General features: G+C 40.2%; 1 protein-coding gene across 1 annotated transcript in view; it reads right to left on the bottom strand.

The window, feature by feature from the left end:
• The window catches only part of chic1 (cysteine-rich hydrophobic domain 1), a 62,691-nt gene that overhangs the window by 32,931 nt on the left and 10,211 nt on the right, over window positions 1-19,549 (bottom strand). The window contains exons 2-3 of the mRNA XM_063060962.1: window positions 10,483-10,537; window positions 6,418-6,573 (exon numbers count right to left, since the gene is read on the bottom strand). Coding sequence (XP_062917032.1) covers window positions 6,418-6,573; window positions 10,483-10,537 — 211 coding nt within the window. The remainder of the gene's footprint in view (window positions 1-6,417; window positions 6,574-10,482; window positions 10,538-19,549) is intronic.

Raw genomic sequence — 19,549 nt, 5'->3', positions numbered from 1 at the left:
CGGACTCTGCCCCACATGGCACAAGTAAATATTCCACATATAGGTTGATTGGATTACTTCATATTTTACTTGCTGGTTGTAATTATTCCCAGAGACTAAGTGTGTGGTCCCATCTTCCATGATGGTTGAGTTGTCTTGGTCTGGGGATTCCAATAAGTCAGGGAGAATGTTACAGCTTCTCAGAGAGATTTAAGCATGTTCCCAAAAGTGTTTGCTGTCCTCCTGGAAATCGTTAGCCTCAATAGAGATCACAGTGAAATGTTTGTTTCATGAATCTAGTGTCCAGCCTGAGTGTATGTGCATCAGACAAATATTGGGAATGGTCAGGGACCATTGCTACCTGAGGTCCTGGTTCCTAATCATTAATTTTCAACAGGCAGCTTAAAGTTATGCTGGTACATTGGAGGTATGGTAGATTTTCATATTGATACTTTCCCTTTCTACTTTCAAAATATGATAAGTGATTCAGGTTAATCGGGATCTCATCACAGATCTTGATTATTAGGGGGACATTGTGTGGCAGGGAAGATTATTGAAGTTATTTTGTCTTAGAACGGTTATCTCTAGGTTCATGTACTTCTATGCTTCAAGAAAGGATTCAATGATTTTGGAGCTCCATCTCCAGCTTTGCATACACATAGGCAGCAAGTGTGTAATACAGCAGAGTCTGGTTAATTGGGATATATCAGGACTGGGACATTTTGGCCCAATTAAGCGGCTGCCCCAATTCATTGAGGTTTCAAGGAAATAGTAAAAAAAATAAAAAGCTACCATAGAGAATTTATGCATTTAAGTAAAATACAAAACTAATTAGAACATTACTAATACTGCTAACAGTATCATAAAACTGTCTATTAGTTCCTTATAGTTATTAATAGAGAAATTCATCCAGATTATGCTGGTACATTCTTTTGATTCACTATAAATGAACAAAATCAACACAGACACTTAGTGTAGATAATGGACTGCCTTCATTCAATGCTATCAATTGCATCTTTCAAATTTTCATTTTCCTTGTAACATTCAAGATGATTGTCGATACCTTCGTAGTTCATAACTTGTAAGTAGTGAAATCATTTCACTTTAACTCCCAGTTGTATCTGGGATCTCCAAGCATGAATGCATGAAAGCGCAGTGAACAAAACGGTTCTGAATTGTCTGACTGCTTATTCTTGCCAACTATTAGTGACAAAAAAAATCAGTGCCTTTGAAGACACACACACACACACACACCTGATGCTATTTAAAAACAGTTTGCTCTAAGCATGGAGTAGTATCTAACAGCTACACAAGCACACGCGCCTGACACTAGTTACAAATTGTTCAGCAACAGTGTTCTGCCCCAATTAAGTGGTATAGCTCCAAGTAAACAAAGGGAATCCAGTTATTTTCAATTAGTTTTTGTTCTTTAAGAGTTATCCTAAATAAGCAGCTGACGCAATTATCTGATGGCCCAACTAACTAGAATCCACTGTATTGTTCAGTAAGTGAAATAGATCGGGTATGGAGTGAAGATAGCAAAGGTTGAACGGTTGATTAATTCCATCCTATCAGGGAGATTTCTGGGAGGTGAGATCTATTTTCAAAGAGGAATTAGAAAATCGTTAGTGTAATGGCATGGCATTACATTCCAAAAAGAGAGTATAACCACCTATGCATGACATTCAGTTGCATTACCATCACCAAATCTTTTAACATTAAAAAAACTCTGAGTGGAGTTGATCATCATTGACTGCATATTGAACTGGACTAGTCACAAATGCTATGGCAACAAGAGCACATCACAAGCTGGATATCCTCTGACAAGTCACTTACATCCTGATCACAAAATATTCTGCAGATGCTGGGGTCAAAGTAACACTCACAAAATGCTGGAGGTGGAACATCAGGACTGAAGGGTCTCGGCCCGAAACGTTGACTGTTCGTTTCCACAGATGCTGCCTGACCTGCTGAATTCCTCCAGTGTTTTGTGCATGTTACTTACATCCTGATACCTGAAAGCCTTTCCACCACATATAAAGGCACAGGTCATACTATCTGCTTGACTGGCTGAGTGCAACTCTTACAAATTTTAAACAGATGAACATACAGGAAAGACAAAGCAGCCCATTTAATTATTACTCCATTATAATCCAAAACATTTGTTCTCTCCATTGACACACCATGGCTGCAATATGTAATTACTCCCATAAATTTTTTTTTATATTTTCCAAACAAATAAGCTCTACCAACAAGGAAGACCAGAGCAACAAATACATGGGAAATGGCTTGGAAATATATTGCTATTCCTTCATTTTTATTGGGTACAAACCTTCAGCTATCTTACCAGCCACGTTGTGAGTGTATCTTCTAGAGAAGAATTGCAGTGGCTCAAGGACAAGGGCAACGGGGAGTAGTAAATGTGCAGAAGCCATTGGTGAGAATCATGGGTTGCATTGTATCCTAGAGAAGAGGATGGTGACAATTTTGAGGAAAGCCTTATTCAAGAAGGATCCTATATAATCCTCCAGTGGTCTTTTGTGAAGTCAAAGATGACTCTATATTATGGATGATGGATCTTCTGATATTTTTCTTAGATTTGTTGCATGATGATCATGTCAATGGTGCCTCTTAATAGTCAGGACCTGTCTTGTGATTCTATGAGGAGCAAACAACCACTGGGAGGAAGCAACTGAGGAATAATGACCTTAACCCATTGCATCACAATGTAAAACACAACCATAAACAATTAGAAAAGAAAATCATTAACCCTCTACAATCATTAAAACTAATTAACTGCTACAAATGCAATAAATAATTTACTCAAAAGATGACCTATTAAAAACCCACACAAAGTGCATCGATGTGAATCCCCACACACCATGTCAACATTGATGGAGGCAAAAAAAAGACAAAATGCAAAAACCTAAGTTATTAAGAGACATTTATATATTTACAGTGAGGAGTCAAAACAACAAAAGACTTAAAATTTGTTGGAAAAATCCTGAATGGAAAGAAAATTCTGAAAAGTGAGTAAAAGACACTGAGGATTTTGAATTTCAGCAAATGGTAGAGATGCAGATATTTGAAGTTTAAGGCAAACAAGACCAGGTAAAAAAGAACAAAGATTGCATTGATAAGAAGTTGAATTAGGGAAAGAGAAAATGAAAAATATTGTATCATGTAAAAGAAAATGCAAACAAATTAGCATATTTCTTATCCTGGGATACAAAGAGTTTTCCTAAATGTAAAACCATGGTTCTAGATAATTTAATATGTTGTTGAAAAGAAATATTTCACATTAAATAAAACAGCCAAATGCCGAAATCTTTGAAAATTATTTTGTAAACACAGCAGAAAACAGGCTAGTCTGTATGTGTAAAGGCAGGTAATGTTATTGAGTGTGTATTCTTCAACTAGCACCTCAAATAATCATGGATAGTAGCAGCAACACATATCAAAGTTGCTGGTGAACGCAGCAGGCCAGGCAGCATCTCTAGGAAGAGGTACAGTCGACGTTTCGGGCCGAGACCCTTCGTCAGTAGAAGGGTCTCAGCCCGAAACATCAACTGTACCTCTTCCTAGAGATGTTGCCTGGTCTGCTGCGTTCACCAGCAACTTTGATGTGTGTTGCTTGAATTTCCAGCATCTGCAGAATTCCTCATGTTTGCATGGATAGTAGTAGAGTCAGTTGCAAACCCTAATGATCAAATTGTCTGCCAATACTTGGAAAAGATTAAACATGGACACCAGCTGCTCAGGCAAGATGATTGTTGTGTATTTAATATATCAGTAATATGTGAGTAATATTGTAAATATATTGTTTGATTATATAATACATTATTATAAATATATAAATTTTGCTTATATAATTCATTATGGTTATATGTACAAACTACATAAATGATATACATCACCTCGTCATACAATGTGTGCCTTGCTTAAAGTGAAAAACAAACATACATGAGTTATCTCCTGGTTCCCTTGTTTTCCTTTCAATTGGTCTTATTTTTCGGAGTTACCACATATAACAGTAGTGACCAGTGGAGTAAAGGAAATTACAGTGGAATGAAAGAGAAGATGGCCAAAGTAAATTGAAAGGAGATGCTGACAGGGATAACAGCAGAGCAGCAATGCTGCGAGTTTCTGGGAAAAACAAGGAAGGTACAGGATAGATGTGTTCCAAAAACAAAGAATTACTCAAATAACAAAATAGTACAACCATAGCTGACAAGGGAAGTCAAAGCTACTGCAAAAGCAAAAGAGTGGGTATATAACAAAGCAAGAGGTAGCGGTAGAGACAGTGGAGGCATTAGAAATGATCTTTCAAAAATCATTGGACTGCAAAATTGCAAATGTCACTCCACTCTTCATGAAAAAGGAAGGCAGTGGAAAGAAAAGCATAGACCATTTAGCGTGAGCTCAGTGGTTGGGAAGATGTTGGGAGTCAATTGTTAAGGATGAGGTTATAGAGTACTTGATGACACAGGACAAGATAGGACAAGGTCAGCATGGTTTCCTTAAGGGAAAATCTTGCCTGATGAACTTGTTGGAAGTAAATTACAAGTAGGATAGATAAAGGGGGTGCAATGGTTGTTGTACAGTATATTTGGACTTTCAGAAGGCCTTTGACAAAGTGTCACATACGAGGCTGCTTACCAAATTAAGAGTCCATGATAATACAGGAGAGTTACTGGCATGGTTAGAGCATTGGCTGATTGGTAGGAGATAGCGAGTGGGAATAAAAGGATACTTTTCTAGTTGGCTGCCAGTGATTAGTGGTGTTCCACAGGGGTTGGTGTTGGGACTGATTCTTTTTATGCTATATATCAATGATTTAGATACTGGAATAGATGGCTTTGTTGTCAAGATTGCAGATGACATGAAGTTTGGTGGAGAGGCAGGCAATGTTGAGGAAACAGGTAGGCTGCAGAAGGACTTAGACAGATTAGGAGAATAGTCATGCACTATGGTAGTAGAAATAAATGTGCAGACTATTTTCGAAATGGGGAGAAAATCGAAAACTCTGAGATACAAAGGGACTTGGGAGTCCTTGTGCAGAATCAGAATTGGTTTTTATCACCGGCATGTGACGTGAAATTTGTTAACTTAGCAGCAGCAGTTCAATGCAATACATAATCTAGCAGAGAAAGAAAAAAGCAATAAATAAAAATAATAAGAATAAACAAGTAAATCAATTATGTATATTAGATAGATTAAAAAATGCAAAAACAGAAATACTGTATATTTAAAAACAGAAGTGAGATAGTGTCCAAAGATTCAATGTCCATTTAGGAATTGGATGGCAGAGGGGAAGAAGCTGTTCCTGAATTGCTGAGCGTACCTTCAGGCTTCCGTACCTCCTACCTGACGGTAACAGAGAGAAAAGGGCATGCCCTGGATGCTGGAGGTCCTTAATAATGGACACTGCCTTTCTGAGATACCGCTCCCTAAAGATGTCCTGGGTACTTTGTAGGCTAGTATCCAAGATGGATCTGACTAAATTTACAACTTTCTGCAGCTTCTTTTGGTCCTGTGCAGTAGCCCCTCCATCCCAGTGATGCAGCCTATCAGAATGCTCTCCATGGTACAACTATAGAAGTTACCCTAAAGGTTAACTTGCAGGGAGAGTCAATGGTGAGGAAGGCAAATGCAATGTTAGCATTCATTTCAAGAGGTCTAGAATACAAGAGAAGAGATGTGATGCTGAGCCTTTATGAGCACTGGTGAGGCCTCACCTTGAGTACTGTAAACAGTTTTGGGCTCCTCATACAAGAAAAGATGTGCTGGCATTGGAGAGAGCTCAGAGGAGGTTTACAAGGATGATTCCTGGAATGAAAGGGTTATCATATAAGAAACATTTGATGGCTCTGGGTCTGTACTTGCTGGAATTTAGAAGGTTGAGGGAGGATCTCATTGAAAAATTTCGAATGTTGAAAGGCCTAGACAGAGTAAATGTGGAAAGGATGTTTCCCTTGGTAGGGGAGTCTAGGACAACAGGGCACAGCCCCAGGATAGAGGGGTATCCGGTTAAAATAGAGATACAGAGAAATTTCTTTAGCCAGAGGGTGGTGAATTTGTGGAATTTGATATCACTGGAAGCTGTGGATGTCAGTTCATTGGGTGTATTTAAGGTAGAGCTTGATAGGTTCTTGATTGGACACTGCATCAAAGGTTATGGGGAGAAGGCTGGGGAGTGGGGCTGAGGAGGGGAGAAAAAGGATCAGCCAAGATTGAATGGCAGAGCAAACTCGATGGGCCAAATATCCTATTTTTTGTCCTATGTTTTATGGTCTTTTGGATTACTGCTTTTTGCACATGTACAAGAACAAGAAAATCAGTATTTCTTTGAGAAAGGCTGAAAACAAGGCTTCATAAGTACACCAACTTATTAGCATTAGTTTGTCCACAATTTATGAAGAATTGCACACTACTTACTCTTTTATTAAGACAGATGACAGGCCACAGACTGCAGCCCAAGGTGCAACAGCAACATAAACAACCACAAAGAAGCCACTTCACATTGATGGGAAGATTTTTCTTTAAGCATCCATTTACCCGACCAATGCTAGTTTTATACTCTTCTGGGGCCACCTGTACCAGAAAGAATGAAACAAAATGATGATGTCTGTAGCAAAACAGGTACATTTTAAATTGTTAGCAAACAAGTAAGAAACAGCTCTTTGACAGATATCAATGAAACAAACCCCATTTACAGTTTTCAGTTCATTTGTTCTTGTGTATACTACTTAAATACAATGACAATACTGTATTGTAACCTCTACCTGAAACTAGCAATCTGCTCTGTTCACTTTGCAAACATTCAATTTAATTGAAGCATTTAGTGAATTCAATACAGAAGTGATGAACAAGCTATCTATATTCTTACAATTTTCTTAAATCATTCATTATCCATTTTTCTATTTGGCTTCAAAATGCAGGAAAGAAATTAATATAATGAGATTTTAATTTATTTGTCCCCTCTATTCTCATACCCTCCCTTCATGTATTCTTAGACTATTTTCTGGTAAGATTCACAGCAAAACTATTTTCTATTTTCTGCTAGTCAAAATTATGAATGCTATATGAATATTATTTAAAATCAGATATATTAAACTCCCAAGATGCAATAATCATTCCATACTTATGGACATCATATACTGGACTTCTTATTTTGAAAGATGTCTAATGAGACAATGAAGTAGCATACCAGTTTTTCTCCAGACATATGAGGTAATGTGAATATTTTTTTAAATGGAACAATAGAGTTTACAAAATGTTTTTTACATATTACTGCTCCTTACAATTTTAAGCACCAAAGCAAGTGATCACCTAAATAACAACTGAAGATGAGCAAAAATATTCTAAACAGCATGCTACGTCTTGCATTACCCTTTAAAAAGGGTGGGGGTAAGTAAAGAAACAGGTGCAAAGGGAAAAACAAGTGCTCATTAATTTACTTTAAACTAACCAAGGCAGAAGTGCTCTGTTTTCCCATTACAGATATCCTCTAGCTTTTTGAACGCCACCAGTTTTTCTCCAGACATATGAGGTAATGTGAGTATTTTTTAAATGGACACTAACAACAGAGTTTACAAAATGTTTTTTTTCCATATTACTGCTCCTTACAATTTTAAGCACCAAAGCAAGTGATCACCTAAATAACAACTGAAGATGAGCAAAAATATTCTAAACAGCATGCTAAGTCTTGCATTACCCTTTAAAAGGGGGTGGGGGTAAGTAAAGAAACAGGTGCAGGGGGAAAAACAAGTGCTCATTAATTTACTTTAAACTAACCAAGGCAGAAGTGCTGTTTTCTCATTACAGATATCCTCTAGCTTTTTGAACAATGAAAACTGATTCCATATTGAGAGCCATTAACTGTGATGCATTAAAATTGGACTCACTGTTTCAGCAGTGGGGCCTCAAATGCAATGGGCATACATAGTTTTGAAACTTACTTAATATCGATCCAGCAGTTATAAAAGGCAGGTTATGATTCTCTTTGATAGAAATGAACTAAATAACTTCTTATAACTTGTACAAGACACCTTAATAGAAATGTTCAAATATTACGCATTTGCAAATATAATCAAAAGTCAAAAAGCGCCTTTGAATTATTAGCAAATAGCAATATATTTATTAGAAACAATGAGCTGTGTACTTTGCTGCAAAAAAAAATGCAAATAACTATTCAGCTACTGCTCAGGAAGCATGATTCCCACACTTCAAATGAGCCATACTTCCTCCTACCTCTATATTAGACCTGCTAATAAAACATGGTTGTAACATTTTACGACAGGATGCAAAAATCACTTCACAAATAGTGAAAAGACTGGCAAAGCCCAGCAGGCTAACCATACCTCTTCAATCATAATAAACCCTGTAATCTATCAACTGTCAGGTGCAGTCACAATGCAACTTGGTTTATTGCTTGCACTTCTCTGCAATGCACAACCACCTCTCAAAAGCCCCTGCTTTGTTGCACATTTAGAGTAGGCAGGCACTCCCCCCTCCCCCCCAGTAAGTATTAGTGTCTAGTCATCTAGTGAATTCCTAGGTAGTTGTACATTACAACATACATGGCATTAATCTATACTTCAGTTCTAATGTTGTAATGGGAGAAAGCAAAGAGAAAGTACTGGTCAAGAACAAAATTATGATCATAAGTTCTAAGCAAACCACTGAAATGAAAGCTCATGATTATACTGTACTCATGATAGCTTTAGTTACAATCCATAGTTAAAAAACATTTGTTTAAATACAGATAATTACTCAAAAACCTACAGTGTTAATTATTATGCTGAATTTCTGCACCGATCCTCTTCCCCAATCCACCTAACCCACCCCCCTCCCCGGCTGCCCCTCACAGTCATCTAACCACATTTTTCTACCAGGGCATATTAATACTGTGAGCATTTAAACCACAAAAAGCTACTCACTTTGATTCCCATTTTTATGTGGCATTTGTTCAATCTCAATTTCTTTCAAAGATTGAACTGATCACTGCTGGAAATATTCAAAGACAGACAAACTCTTTGGGAGATCTGAGGCAGTTTGCAGAACTGTAATTGAACCAGCATTCAATACTTTCGGAAAGGAAAAGATGGGGTTGGTATTTTGGGAAAACACACAACATTCCTCAACCAAATTTAACTCATTAATTATCAAATTAACATTTGAATTATGTTTAATCATTAAATATAATTTGAATGAATGGAATAAAGGTCAGCAATTTTTGGAGAATTAAGGGGGGGTTACTTTGAAGAATGAAAACAAAGACCTTTAAATGCTTTGATGTGGATTAGTCACCAAAAACGATGCAATCCTACAAAACTACTAGCAGCAAATACTGAAGGCTTTGGAAAGTTTCAATTATTTTTGTGGCCATTTTGATCCTCTATGAAAAAATGCTGCACTAACCCCTAATTAATCCTGAAATTAAATTAATAGATATTCACCATGTGGCAAATCAGTAGATACCCCACTTTACAGATGGCACCTCTGTCAATGCAGCTGAGTAGTGTAGTTTTGATTTGGGATTTATGCATTCAAATCTCTGGATCTGAATCACAACCTTCTGACGCAGAAGAAAATATTTTACCAATGGATCACAGTGAACAGAATTACAGTACTTTGGCATTTTCATTTGTTATGCAAGTTAGCTGTGTGAATCATAGATTGATGTAATTGTATCACACCCATAATGATGATTTTGCAACAGAAAGATGCAGAATACAAATGTAAGCAAAAGAATGAATTATTTTTGTCAAGGTAGTTACTGAATAAAGACTGACATCTTCCTAAATTCACCAAACATTAAACTATGTCTTAAATAATAAATTCAGGAGTTGGTAATCTGAAACCTTCTATACAATGAAAACCCACCATAAATGTTCTTTCCTAACCCTGTTTTCTTAACATTATGTGACTTTGAACCTATGATAATCAAAACAAATTCAGATTAATTCTTGCTATCAAAGAGAGAAACAAGAAATTAAAATGCATCTAACTCCTAATAACTGGTATGTATAAATAACTGGTATGTCAGTGGATTCTCATATATTACTGAGTCTTCGAGCCAAATGCTCAAATTGTTTGCCAATTTTAAAAAGGACAATAATTAAAGCATTAGTATTCATTTTAGCCACAAAGACTACACAGAAAGCAGGTTCGATATTATCCTTCATGATCCATAGCTACAAAAGCGAAATTTATAAGCTCATCTGAAATAATTGATCTGCATGAATCAAGGACCACACATGGAATCTGGTCTATATGACCCAGTTATTGCGACCAAGAGGTATGCAAAACATCTCCTTTTGTTAGTTCAGTGGAAGGAACTAAGTACATCAGGAAAAGTTCTGCTTAATCAGTGTGGATCAGTTTAGTTTCAGGTTCTCTGAATAGATTTTGGACAGCAGTGCATGTTGTGTAGGAAAGGACAGAAAGAAATTAAGATACTAAAAGAGGAAAATTGCCAGTTTTTTTAATACAACTCACCTTCCCTGTGAGAACTGAAGGAAATTCGGGATCAAATTTGTTGCTGAGGCCAAACCTAAAAAAGATAAATAAAACTGTTTAAGATCCACTTAAGGAGGATTGTATTTCACAGTAAGTAGATATCAAAAACAGGAGAGACAGAGTGTGTTAACTTCAACTTGCAAAATAACTTCATGTAATGTCTCTCTAATCTCAAATAAGAACAGACTTATTTGAATCAATGAGGAAAATATCATCAAGGATGAGTTAATGACATGGTACTAATTGGGAATGAAATAAAATATAAAATCAGTTTCAAAGTTTTAATTTTTTTTTCCCTCCTCAGAGTTGATACATGTACATTACAGACTTTCTGGGGGGGGAAAAGGCTCTTCTGTCTTTCTAAACAAACATCAACTTTCAATCCTAAATATGAGATGAAAAGACTTTCCAAAACTCTCAAATTTTAAATTGTAGTCTATTTATGTACAGGTGTCCCCCGCTTTTCGAACGTTCGCTTTACGAAACCTCACTGTTACGAAAGACCTACATTAGTTCTCTGTTTTCGATATCAGAAGGTGTTTTTGCTGTTACGAAAAAAGGCCGCTCCTCCCCTGGATTCGGAACTGCATTCTAGCCGGCATTGCTTAAACACGTGCCTGTGTGCATCCATTTGCAAGATGAGTTCTAAGGTATCAGAAAAGCCTAAAAGAGCTCGTAAGGGTGTTACACTTAGCATAAAACTAGACATAATTAAGCGTTTCGATTGTGGTGAACCAAGTAAGGACGAAGTGAGTTTGGCTTGTGGAAGTTGACAAAGATGATGTTGAAGAAGTTTTGGCATCCCATGACCAAGAAGTTATAGATGAAGAGCTGATGCAATTGGAAGAAGAAAGGATAACAATCGACACCGAACGCATTAGTGAATAGACCGAAAGTGAAGTTGTCCAGGAACTGAACGTGATGCAACTGCATGAGATTTTGGCTGCAATGATAAAGTACGACCTTAATTTTGAAAGGGTACGTGGGTTAGGGCATATTTGCAAGATGGTTTGAGTGCTTACAAAGAACTGTATGATAGAAAAATGCACTAGGCTAGCAGTCAAGCAAGTCTTCAGCAGATGACGAACCTCGACCTTCGACATCGAGGCAGGCAGACATAGAAGAAGATGACCTGCCTGCCTTGATCGACGATGCAATGACACCCCAGTGTCCCACCACTCTAACCTCCGAGCCGCGGACAGATACCGATTCGCAGAGAATGCAGCGGTAGCTGGGACGCACCCAGCACGTCTTTAAGAAAAAAAGCCCAAATAAACAAGCTAATTAATTAGGTGCCGCCCAGCATGTAAATGTCGGGCGGCACCTAATTAATTAGCTTGTTTATTTGGACTTTTTTTTCTTAAAGACGTGTTGGGTGCGTCCCGGCTACCGCTGCATTCTTGGCGAATCGGTATCAGTCGGCAGCCCAGAGGGTGGGGGCCACTGCACCACCCCAACCTCCGACGACTCAGCCTAACACACCATCATCAGTGTGTTCGGCGCTGTCTTCCCAATTCCCGTAAGTGATACTACACTGTACATACATTATTTCTACTTTATAGGCTGTGTATTTTTAGGTGTTATCTGGTATGATTTGTCAGCTTCATAGCATAAAGGTTACTGGAGAGAGTGTTTCTGCCGAGAGCACTTGTGCCACGTTTCTGCAAAACAGCGCTTGTGCCGTGTTTTTGCTGAGAGCACTTGCGTGAGATTTTCGCTACGGAGAACAGTGCAGCAATGATTGTACAGAAGTATTTCTACTTTATATAGGCTGTGTATTTATTACATAATTCCTGCTTTTACTACATGTTACTGTTATTTTAGGTTTTATGTGTTATTTGGCATGATTTGGTAGGTTATTTTTGGGTCTGCGAACGCTCACAAATTTTTCCCATATAAATAAATGGTAATTGCTTCTTCGCTTTACGACATCTTGGCTTACGAACCGTTTCATAGGAACACTCTACCTTCGGATGGCGGGGGATACCTGTATACGTTTCAAAACACCAGCTCAATTCTACCTCTGATCAGAGCAGTATATCTAAATTGTAAAGCAAGATGATATAACACAAAAGAACCAACTGGTATGTAAAAAAGGAGAAAAGCTATTATAAAAACCACAAACACAAGAAAATCTGTATATACTAGAAACCCAAAGCAACACACACAAAATGTTGCAGTCCCGATGAAGAGTCTTGGCCCGAAATGTCAACTGTTCACTATTTTCCATAGAAGCTGCTTGGCCTGCTGAGTTCCACCAGCATTTTGTGTGTGTTGCAATATAATAAAAAGACATGTTTCAAACCAACATATCTACTTAGGACATTTTCCAAAATGAGCAGAAACCATTCCCATTGGGATTCCTGATTTACTACTAATTCAACAGATATGCAGAAGTAATTTTGATTAGTTGTATGAAAAATATCATGATTTTAAACGTAGGCAAATAAAGCTTATGAAATAGTTTGATATAGCAGGAAGATTGCACACTATATACAAAAATCGAGGAGAGAAGGAAACAATTCCTGTCACCTTAAAATTCTATTTTATCTTAGAATTGAGTGCACATGAATATCTGTAAAGGTCACAAAAGTCTGTTTATGGTAAAGAACAATTTAAACATTATATTCAATTGCAGGAAGTATTGAATGGTTTAAATATTGTGGGTGGAACAGGAGCATAGCAGCTAGTGCAAAGCTTTAAGTGTCAGGGATCACCAATTAGGGTTTGATTCCTGCTGTTGTCTGTAAGGAGTTTATACATTTTCCCCTCAACCATGTGGGTTTCCTCCAGATGCTCTGGTGTTTTACCACATTCCAAAGATGTACGGGTTAGGTTGGGGGGCAAGCTATGTTGCCACTGGAAGTAAGGCAACATTTGTGGGCTGCCTACAGTACTTTTTCGAACTGTGTTGGTTTTTGATGCAAATGACGCATTTGACGGTATATTTCAATGTTCTGATGTACATGACAAATAAAGCTAATCTTTAATCTTTGTCTACAATCATACAATCCAAACTATGGATTAGATCAGAAATACAGTGAAGAGTGGGATGGGGGGAGTAAATAAGTACATAATTTTTCAACATAAAACTATTTCACTGAAAATATCACCAATCCTAAAAGTTATTTGATTTCTACATTTTTAAGCCTTGTCAGTAAGTAAAAAATCTTGCAATAGATTTTTATTGAAGTAGAATTAATTCTCAGAATAATTTCTTCGGCAGTTTGAACGTGGCATGACTGCGCAAGTGCATGAAGGTCAGCCCGTGAGAACAGCTGGAGAGTTTAAAAAGCAAGCAGATTGAAAAGGGAAAGGTCATTTCTTCGGCAGTTTGAATGGGGCACGATTGCGCAAGCGCGTGAAGGTAGGCCTGTGAGAACAGCAGGAGAGTTTAAAAAGCTAGCAGATTAAGAGACTGCACGACGGAGTAGTGGGAGATAGAGTAGGAAGGTTTTGGCTCGAGAGGATTTGGCGAGCAGAGGCTGAGGATGAGCTCGCTCCCAGTGAGGTAAGGCCGGGTAAGCTCCTTTAATTAATCTAATTAATTTAGAAGTAGGTAATGAAGGCAGCAGTTAGGGCAGTCGAGTGCTTTGTTTGCAGTATGTGGGAAGTCAGGGCGAGCACAATTGTCCCTGATGACTACACCTGTAAAAGGTGCATCTTGCTGCAGCTCCTGACAAACCGAGTTAGGGAACTGGAGCTGGAGCTGGATGAACTTCAGATCATTCGTGAGGCAGAGGCAGAAATAGACAGGAGTTTCAGGGAGATAGTCACTCCTAAAAGTCAGGAGACAGGTAGCTGGGTGACTATCAGGAGAGGGAAGGGGAATAGACAGAATGAGCAGAGGCTGTTCCCATCAATTATAAGGATACCGTTTTGGATTCCGTTGGTGGGAACGACCTACCAGGGATAAGTTGCAGTGGTCGCGTCTCTGGCACCGAGACTGAACCCTCAGCTCAGAAGGGAAGGAGGGAAAAAGAGGAGAGCAGTAGTGATAGGGAATTCAATAGTTAGGGGGACAGATAAGAGGTTCTGTGGGAGAGATCGAGAATCCTGGATGGTCTGTTGCCTCCCTGGTGCCAGGGTCCGTGATATCTCAGATCGAGTTCTCAGTATTCTCAAGAGGGAGGGTGAGCAGCCAGATGTCATGGTCCATGGAGGGACCAATGACGTGGATAGGAAGGAGGAGGAGGTCTTGCAAAGAGCGTTTAGGGAGTTAGGTGCGAAGTTGAAGGACAGGACTTCCAGGGTTGTGATCTCAGGATTGCCACGTGCTAGTGAGCTAGAAATAGGAAGATAATGCAGCTAAATACATGTCTAAGGAGCTGGTGCAGGAGGGAGGGCTTCACGTTTCTGGACAATTGGGCCTTGTTCCAGGAAAGGTGGGACCTGAACTGGAGGGAGACTAACATCCTTGCGGGAAGGTTTGCTAGTGCTGCTCTGGGGGGTTTAAACTAGATTTGCAGGGGGAGGGGAACCAGAGTGTTAGAGCAGATAGTGAGGTGGAGGAGGATAAAGGTCATGCGAGAACTGCATGTACAGTGCATGGAGTAAAGCCAGATCTAACATATAAAGAGGCTTTGAGGAAAGAGAAGTAGAATAACGGGTGTAAAGGTAGTAAGGTAGAAGGGCTAAAGTGCATGTACTTCAATGCAAGAAGCATCAGGAACAAAGGTGATGAACTGAGAGCTTGGATACATACATGGAATTATGATGTAGTGGCCATTACAGAGACTTAGCTGGCACCAGGGTAGGAATGGATTCTCAATATTCCTAGATTTCAGTGCTTTAAAATGGATGGGGGGGTGGGAAAGGGAGGAGGGTGGCATTACTGGTCAGGGATACTATTACAGCTACAGAAAGGGTGGGTAATGTAGCAGGATCCTCTTTTGAGTCAGTATGGGTGGAAGTCAGGAACAGGAAGGGAGCAGTTACTCTACTGCGAGTATTTTATAGGCCCCCTGGTAGCAGCAGATATACCGAGGAGCAGTTTGGGAGGCAGATTTTGGAAAAGTGCAAAAATAACAGGGTTGTTATCATGGGTAACTTTAATTTCCCTAATATTGATTGGCACCTGATTAGTTCCAATGCTTTAGACGGAGCAGAGTTGTTAAGTGTGTCCAGGACGGATTCCTGTCACAGTACGTTGATAAGCTGACTAGGGGAATGCCATACTAGATCTAGTATTAGGTAACAAACTGGGTCAGGTCACAGATCTCTCAGTGGGTGAGCATCTGGGGGACAGTGACCACCGCTCCCTGGCCTTTAGCATTATCATGGAAAAGGATAAAATCAGAGAGGACAGGAAAATTTTTAATTGGGGAAGGGCAAATTATGAGGCTATAAGGCTAGAACTTGCGGGTGTGAATTGGGATGATGTTTTTGCAGGGAACTGTACTATGGACACGTGGTCGACGTTTAGGCATCTCTTGCAGGATGTTAGGGACAAATTTGTCCCAGTGAGGAAGATAAAGAATGATAGGGTGAAGGAACCATGGTGACAAGTGAGGTAGAAGATCTAGTCAGGTGGAAGAAGGCAGCATACATGAGGTTTAAGAAGCAAGGATCAGATGGGTCTATTGAGGAATATAGGGTAGCAAGAAAGGAGAAGGCCTTGGCAAGTAGGGTAAAGGAAAACCCCAAGGCATTCTTCAATTATGTGAAGAATAAAAGGATGACAGGAGTGAAGGTAGGAGCGATTAGAGATAAAGATGGGAAGATGTGCCTGGAGGCTGTGGAAGTGAGCGAGGTCCTCAATGAATACTTCTCTTTGGTATTCACCGATGAGAGGGAACTTGATGACAGTGAAGACAATATGAGTGAGGTTGATGTTCTGGAGCATGTTGATATTAAGGGAGAGGAGACGTTGGAGTTGTTAAAAATACACTAGGACGGATAAGTCCCCGGGGCCGGACAGAATATTCCCCAGGCTGCTCCACAAGGCGAGAGAAGAGATTGCTGAGCCTCTGGCTAGGATCTTTATGTCCTCGTTGTCCACGGGAATGGTACCGGAGGATTGGAGGGAGGCAAATGTTGTCCCCTTGTTAAAAAAAGGTAGTAGGGATAGTCCGGGTAATTATAGACCAGTGAGCCTTACGTCTGTGGTGGGAAAGTTGTTGGAAAAGATTTTTAGAGATAGGATCTCTGGGCATTTAGAGAATCATGGTCTGATCAGGGACAGTTGGCATGGCTTTGTGAAGGGCAGATCGTGTATAACAAGCCTGATAGAGTTCTTTGAGGAGGTGATCAGGCATACAGATGAGGGTAGATTAGATTATGAGGACATGCAGTCCTCTTTTATTGGCATTTAGTAATGCATGCATTAAGAAATGATACAATTTGTTCCTCCAGAATGATATCACAGAAACACAAGACAAACCAAGACTGAAAAAACTGACAAAAACAACATAATTGTAACATATAGTTACAACAGTGCAGGCAATACCATAATTTGACAGAAGAACAGACCATGGGCATGGTAAAAAGTCTCAAAGTCTCTCGAAAGTCCCATCATCTCATGCAGATGGTTGAAGGAAGAAACTCTCCCTGCCATAAGCTTCCAGCGCCGCAAACTTGCCGATGCAGCATCCTGGAAGCACCCGACCACAGTCTGACTCCGAGTCCGTCCGAAAACTTGGAGCCTACGACCAGCTCTCTGACACCGAGCACCATCTCTGCCGAGCGCTTTGACCCCGGCCCCAGCAATAGGCAATGCCAATGATTTGGGGCCTTCCCCTCCGGAGATTCTCGATTGCACAGCAGCAGCGGCAGCGAAGCAGGCATGTCAGAAGTTTCTCCAGATGGTCCTTCATGCTTCTCACGGCTGTCTCCATCAAATCAGGATTGTGCACAGCATCCTAGTTCACAAATACGATATCATTCGGAGCGGCCGCGCATGCTGTGTCATGCCGCCATCTTCTCCTCCGCCCCCCCCAGTGGATGTGATCTACATGGATTTTTGTAAGGCATTTGACAAAGTTCCACACGGTAGGCTTATTCAGAAAGTCAGAAGGCATGGGATCCAGGGAAGTTAGGCAAGGTGGATTCAGAATTGGCTTGCCTGCAGAAAGCAGAGGGTCCTGGTGGAGGGAGTACATTCAGATTAGAGGGCTGTGACTAGTGGTGTCCCACAGAGATCCTTTCTGGGACTTCTACTTTTCGTGATTCTTATTAACAACCTGGATGTGGGGGTAGATGGGTGGGTTGGCAAGTTTGCAGACGACGTAAAGGTTGGTGGTGTTGTGGATAGTGTAGAGGATTGTCGAAGATTGCAGAGAGACATTGATAGGATGCAGAAGTGGGCTGAGAAGTGGCAGATGGAGTTCAACCCAGAGAAGTGTGAGGTGGTACACTTTGGAAGGACAAACTCCAAGGCAGAGTACAAAGTAAATGACAGGATACTTGGTAGTGTGGAGGAGCAGAGGGATCTGGGGGTACATGTCCACAGATCCCTGAAAGTTGCCTCACAGGTAGACAGGGTGTTAGCTTTCATAAGTCGAGGGATAGAGTTTAAGAGTCGCGAGGTAATGACGCAGCTCTGTAAAACTGTGGTGATGCCACACTTGGAGTACTGTGTCCAGTCCTGGACGCATTGGAAAGGGTACAGATTTACCAGGATGCTGCCTGGTTTAGAGAGCATGCATTAGATTAGATTATGAGGACTCTCAGTCCTCATTTATTGTCATTTAGAAATGCATGCATTAAAAGATGGTACAATGTTCCTCCAGAGTGATATCACAGAAACAGAAAACAAACCAAGACTAAAACTGACAAAACCACATAATTATAACGTATAGTTAAACAGTGCAAAGCAATACTGTAATTTGATAAAGAGCAGATCATGGGCACAGTAAAAAAAAAGTCTCAAAGTTCCGATAGCCTCATCACCTCATGCAGACGGTAGAAGGGAGAAACTCTCCCTGCGATGAACCTCCAAGCGCCGCAAACTTGCCGATGCCGCACCATTGGAAGCATCCGACTGCAGCGGATTCTGAGTCCGTCCAAAAACTTTGAGTCTCCGACCAGCTCTGCAACACCGAGCACCCAGCGCCATCCTCTGCCGAGCGCTTCGACCCTGCCCGCCAAGCAACAAGCAAAGCCGAGGACTCGGGGCCCTTTCCTTCGGAGATTCTGGATCACATAGTAGCAGCATAGCAAGCATTTCAGAAGTTTCACCAGATGTTCCTCCATGCTCTCACGTCTGTCTCCATCAAATCAGGATTGTGCACGGCACCTTACTTGACAGATAACAGATATCACCACTGGAGTGGCCACTGCGAGCTGTGTTGCGCCACCATCTTCTCCTCCCGCCATTATGATCAGAGATTAAGGGAGCTAGGGCTTTACTCTTTGGAGAGAAGGAGGATGAGAGGAGACATGATAGAGGTGTACAAGATATTAAGAGGAATAGATAGAGTGGACAGCCAGCACCTCTTCCCCAGGGCACCACTGCTCAATACAAGAGGACATGGCTTTAAGGTAAGGGGTGGGAAGTTCGAGGGGGAGATTAGAGGAAGGTTTTTTACTCAGAGAGTGGTTGGTGCATGGAATACACTGCCTGAGTCAGTGGTGGAGGCAGATGCACTAGTGAAATTTAAGAGACTGCTAGACAGGTATATGGAGGAATTTAAGGTGGGGGGTTGTATAGGAGGTAGGGTTTAAGGATCGGCACAACATTGTGGGCCAAAGGGCCTGTACTGTGCTGTACTATTCTATGTTCTAAAATTTGTGCATGTTTGTTGTCAATGAGCAGCTAATAAAATAGCTATCCTGCTGGATGTAAGGTAACCAGGATACTCCACCCTAAATGATATCACCTAAAACATGCCACTTTTCACATGTAGCTTCAATACACTTGTCTCTAATCTCATCTACATTTCAGTGTCCTGAACTAGTAGAGAAACATAACTGGACAGACCATCATTTTCAGTGATGATACAAATTCTTCCATCATAGCAAATGCCTACAATAGATTTACTCGTGCTCAAGACCACCTCTTCCAATCCTTCTAAAACGATTCAGGTTGTGGGGCAAAGTTCATTCT

This window comes from Mobula hypostoma, chromosome 10 (genome assembly GCF_963921235.1).
Source record: "Mobula hypostoma chromosome 10, sMobHyp1.1, whole genome shotgun sequence".
NCBI lineage: Eukaryota > Metazoa > Chordata > Chondrichthyes > Myliobatiformes > Myliobatidae > Mobula > Mobula hypostoma.
Note: the sequence above shows the minus strand (reverse complement) of the source record. Positions and strands in the feature narration are given on the sequence as shown.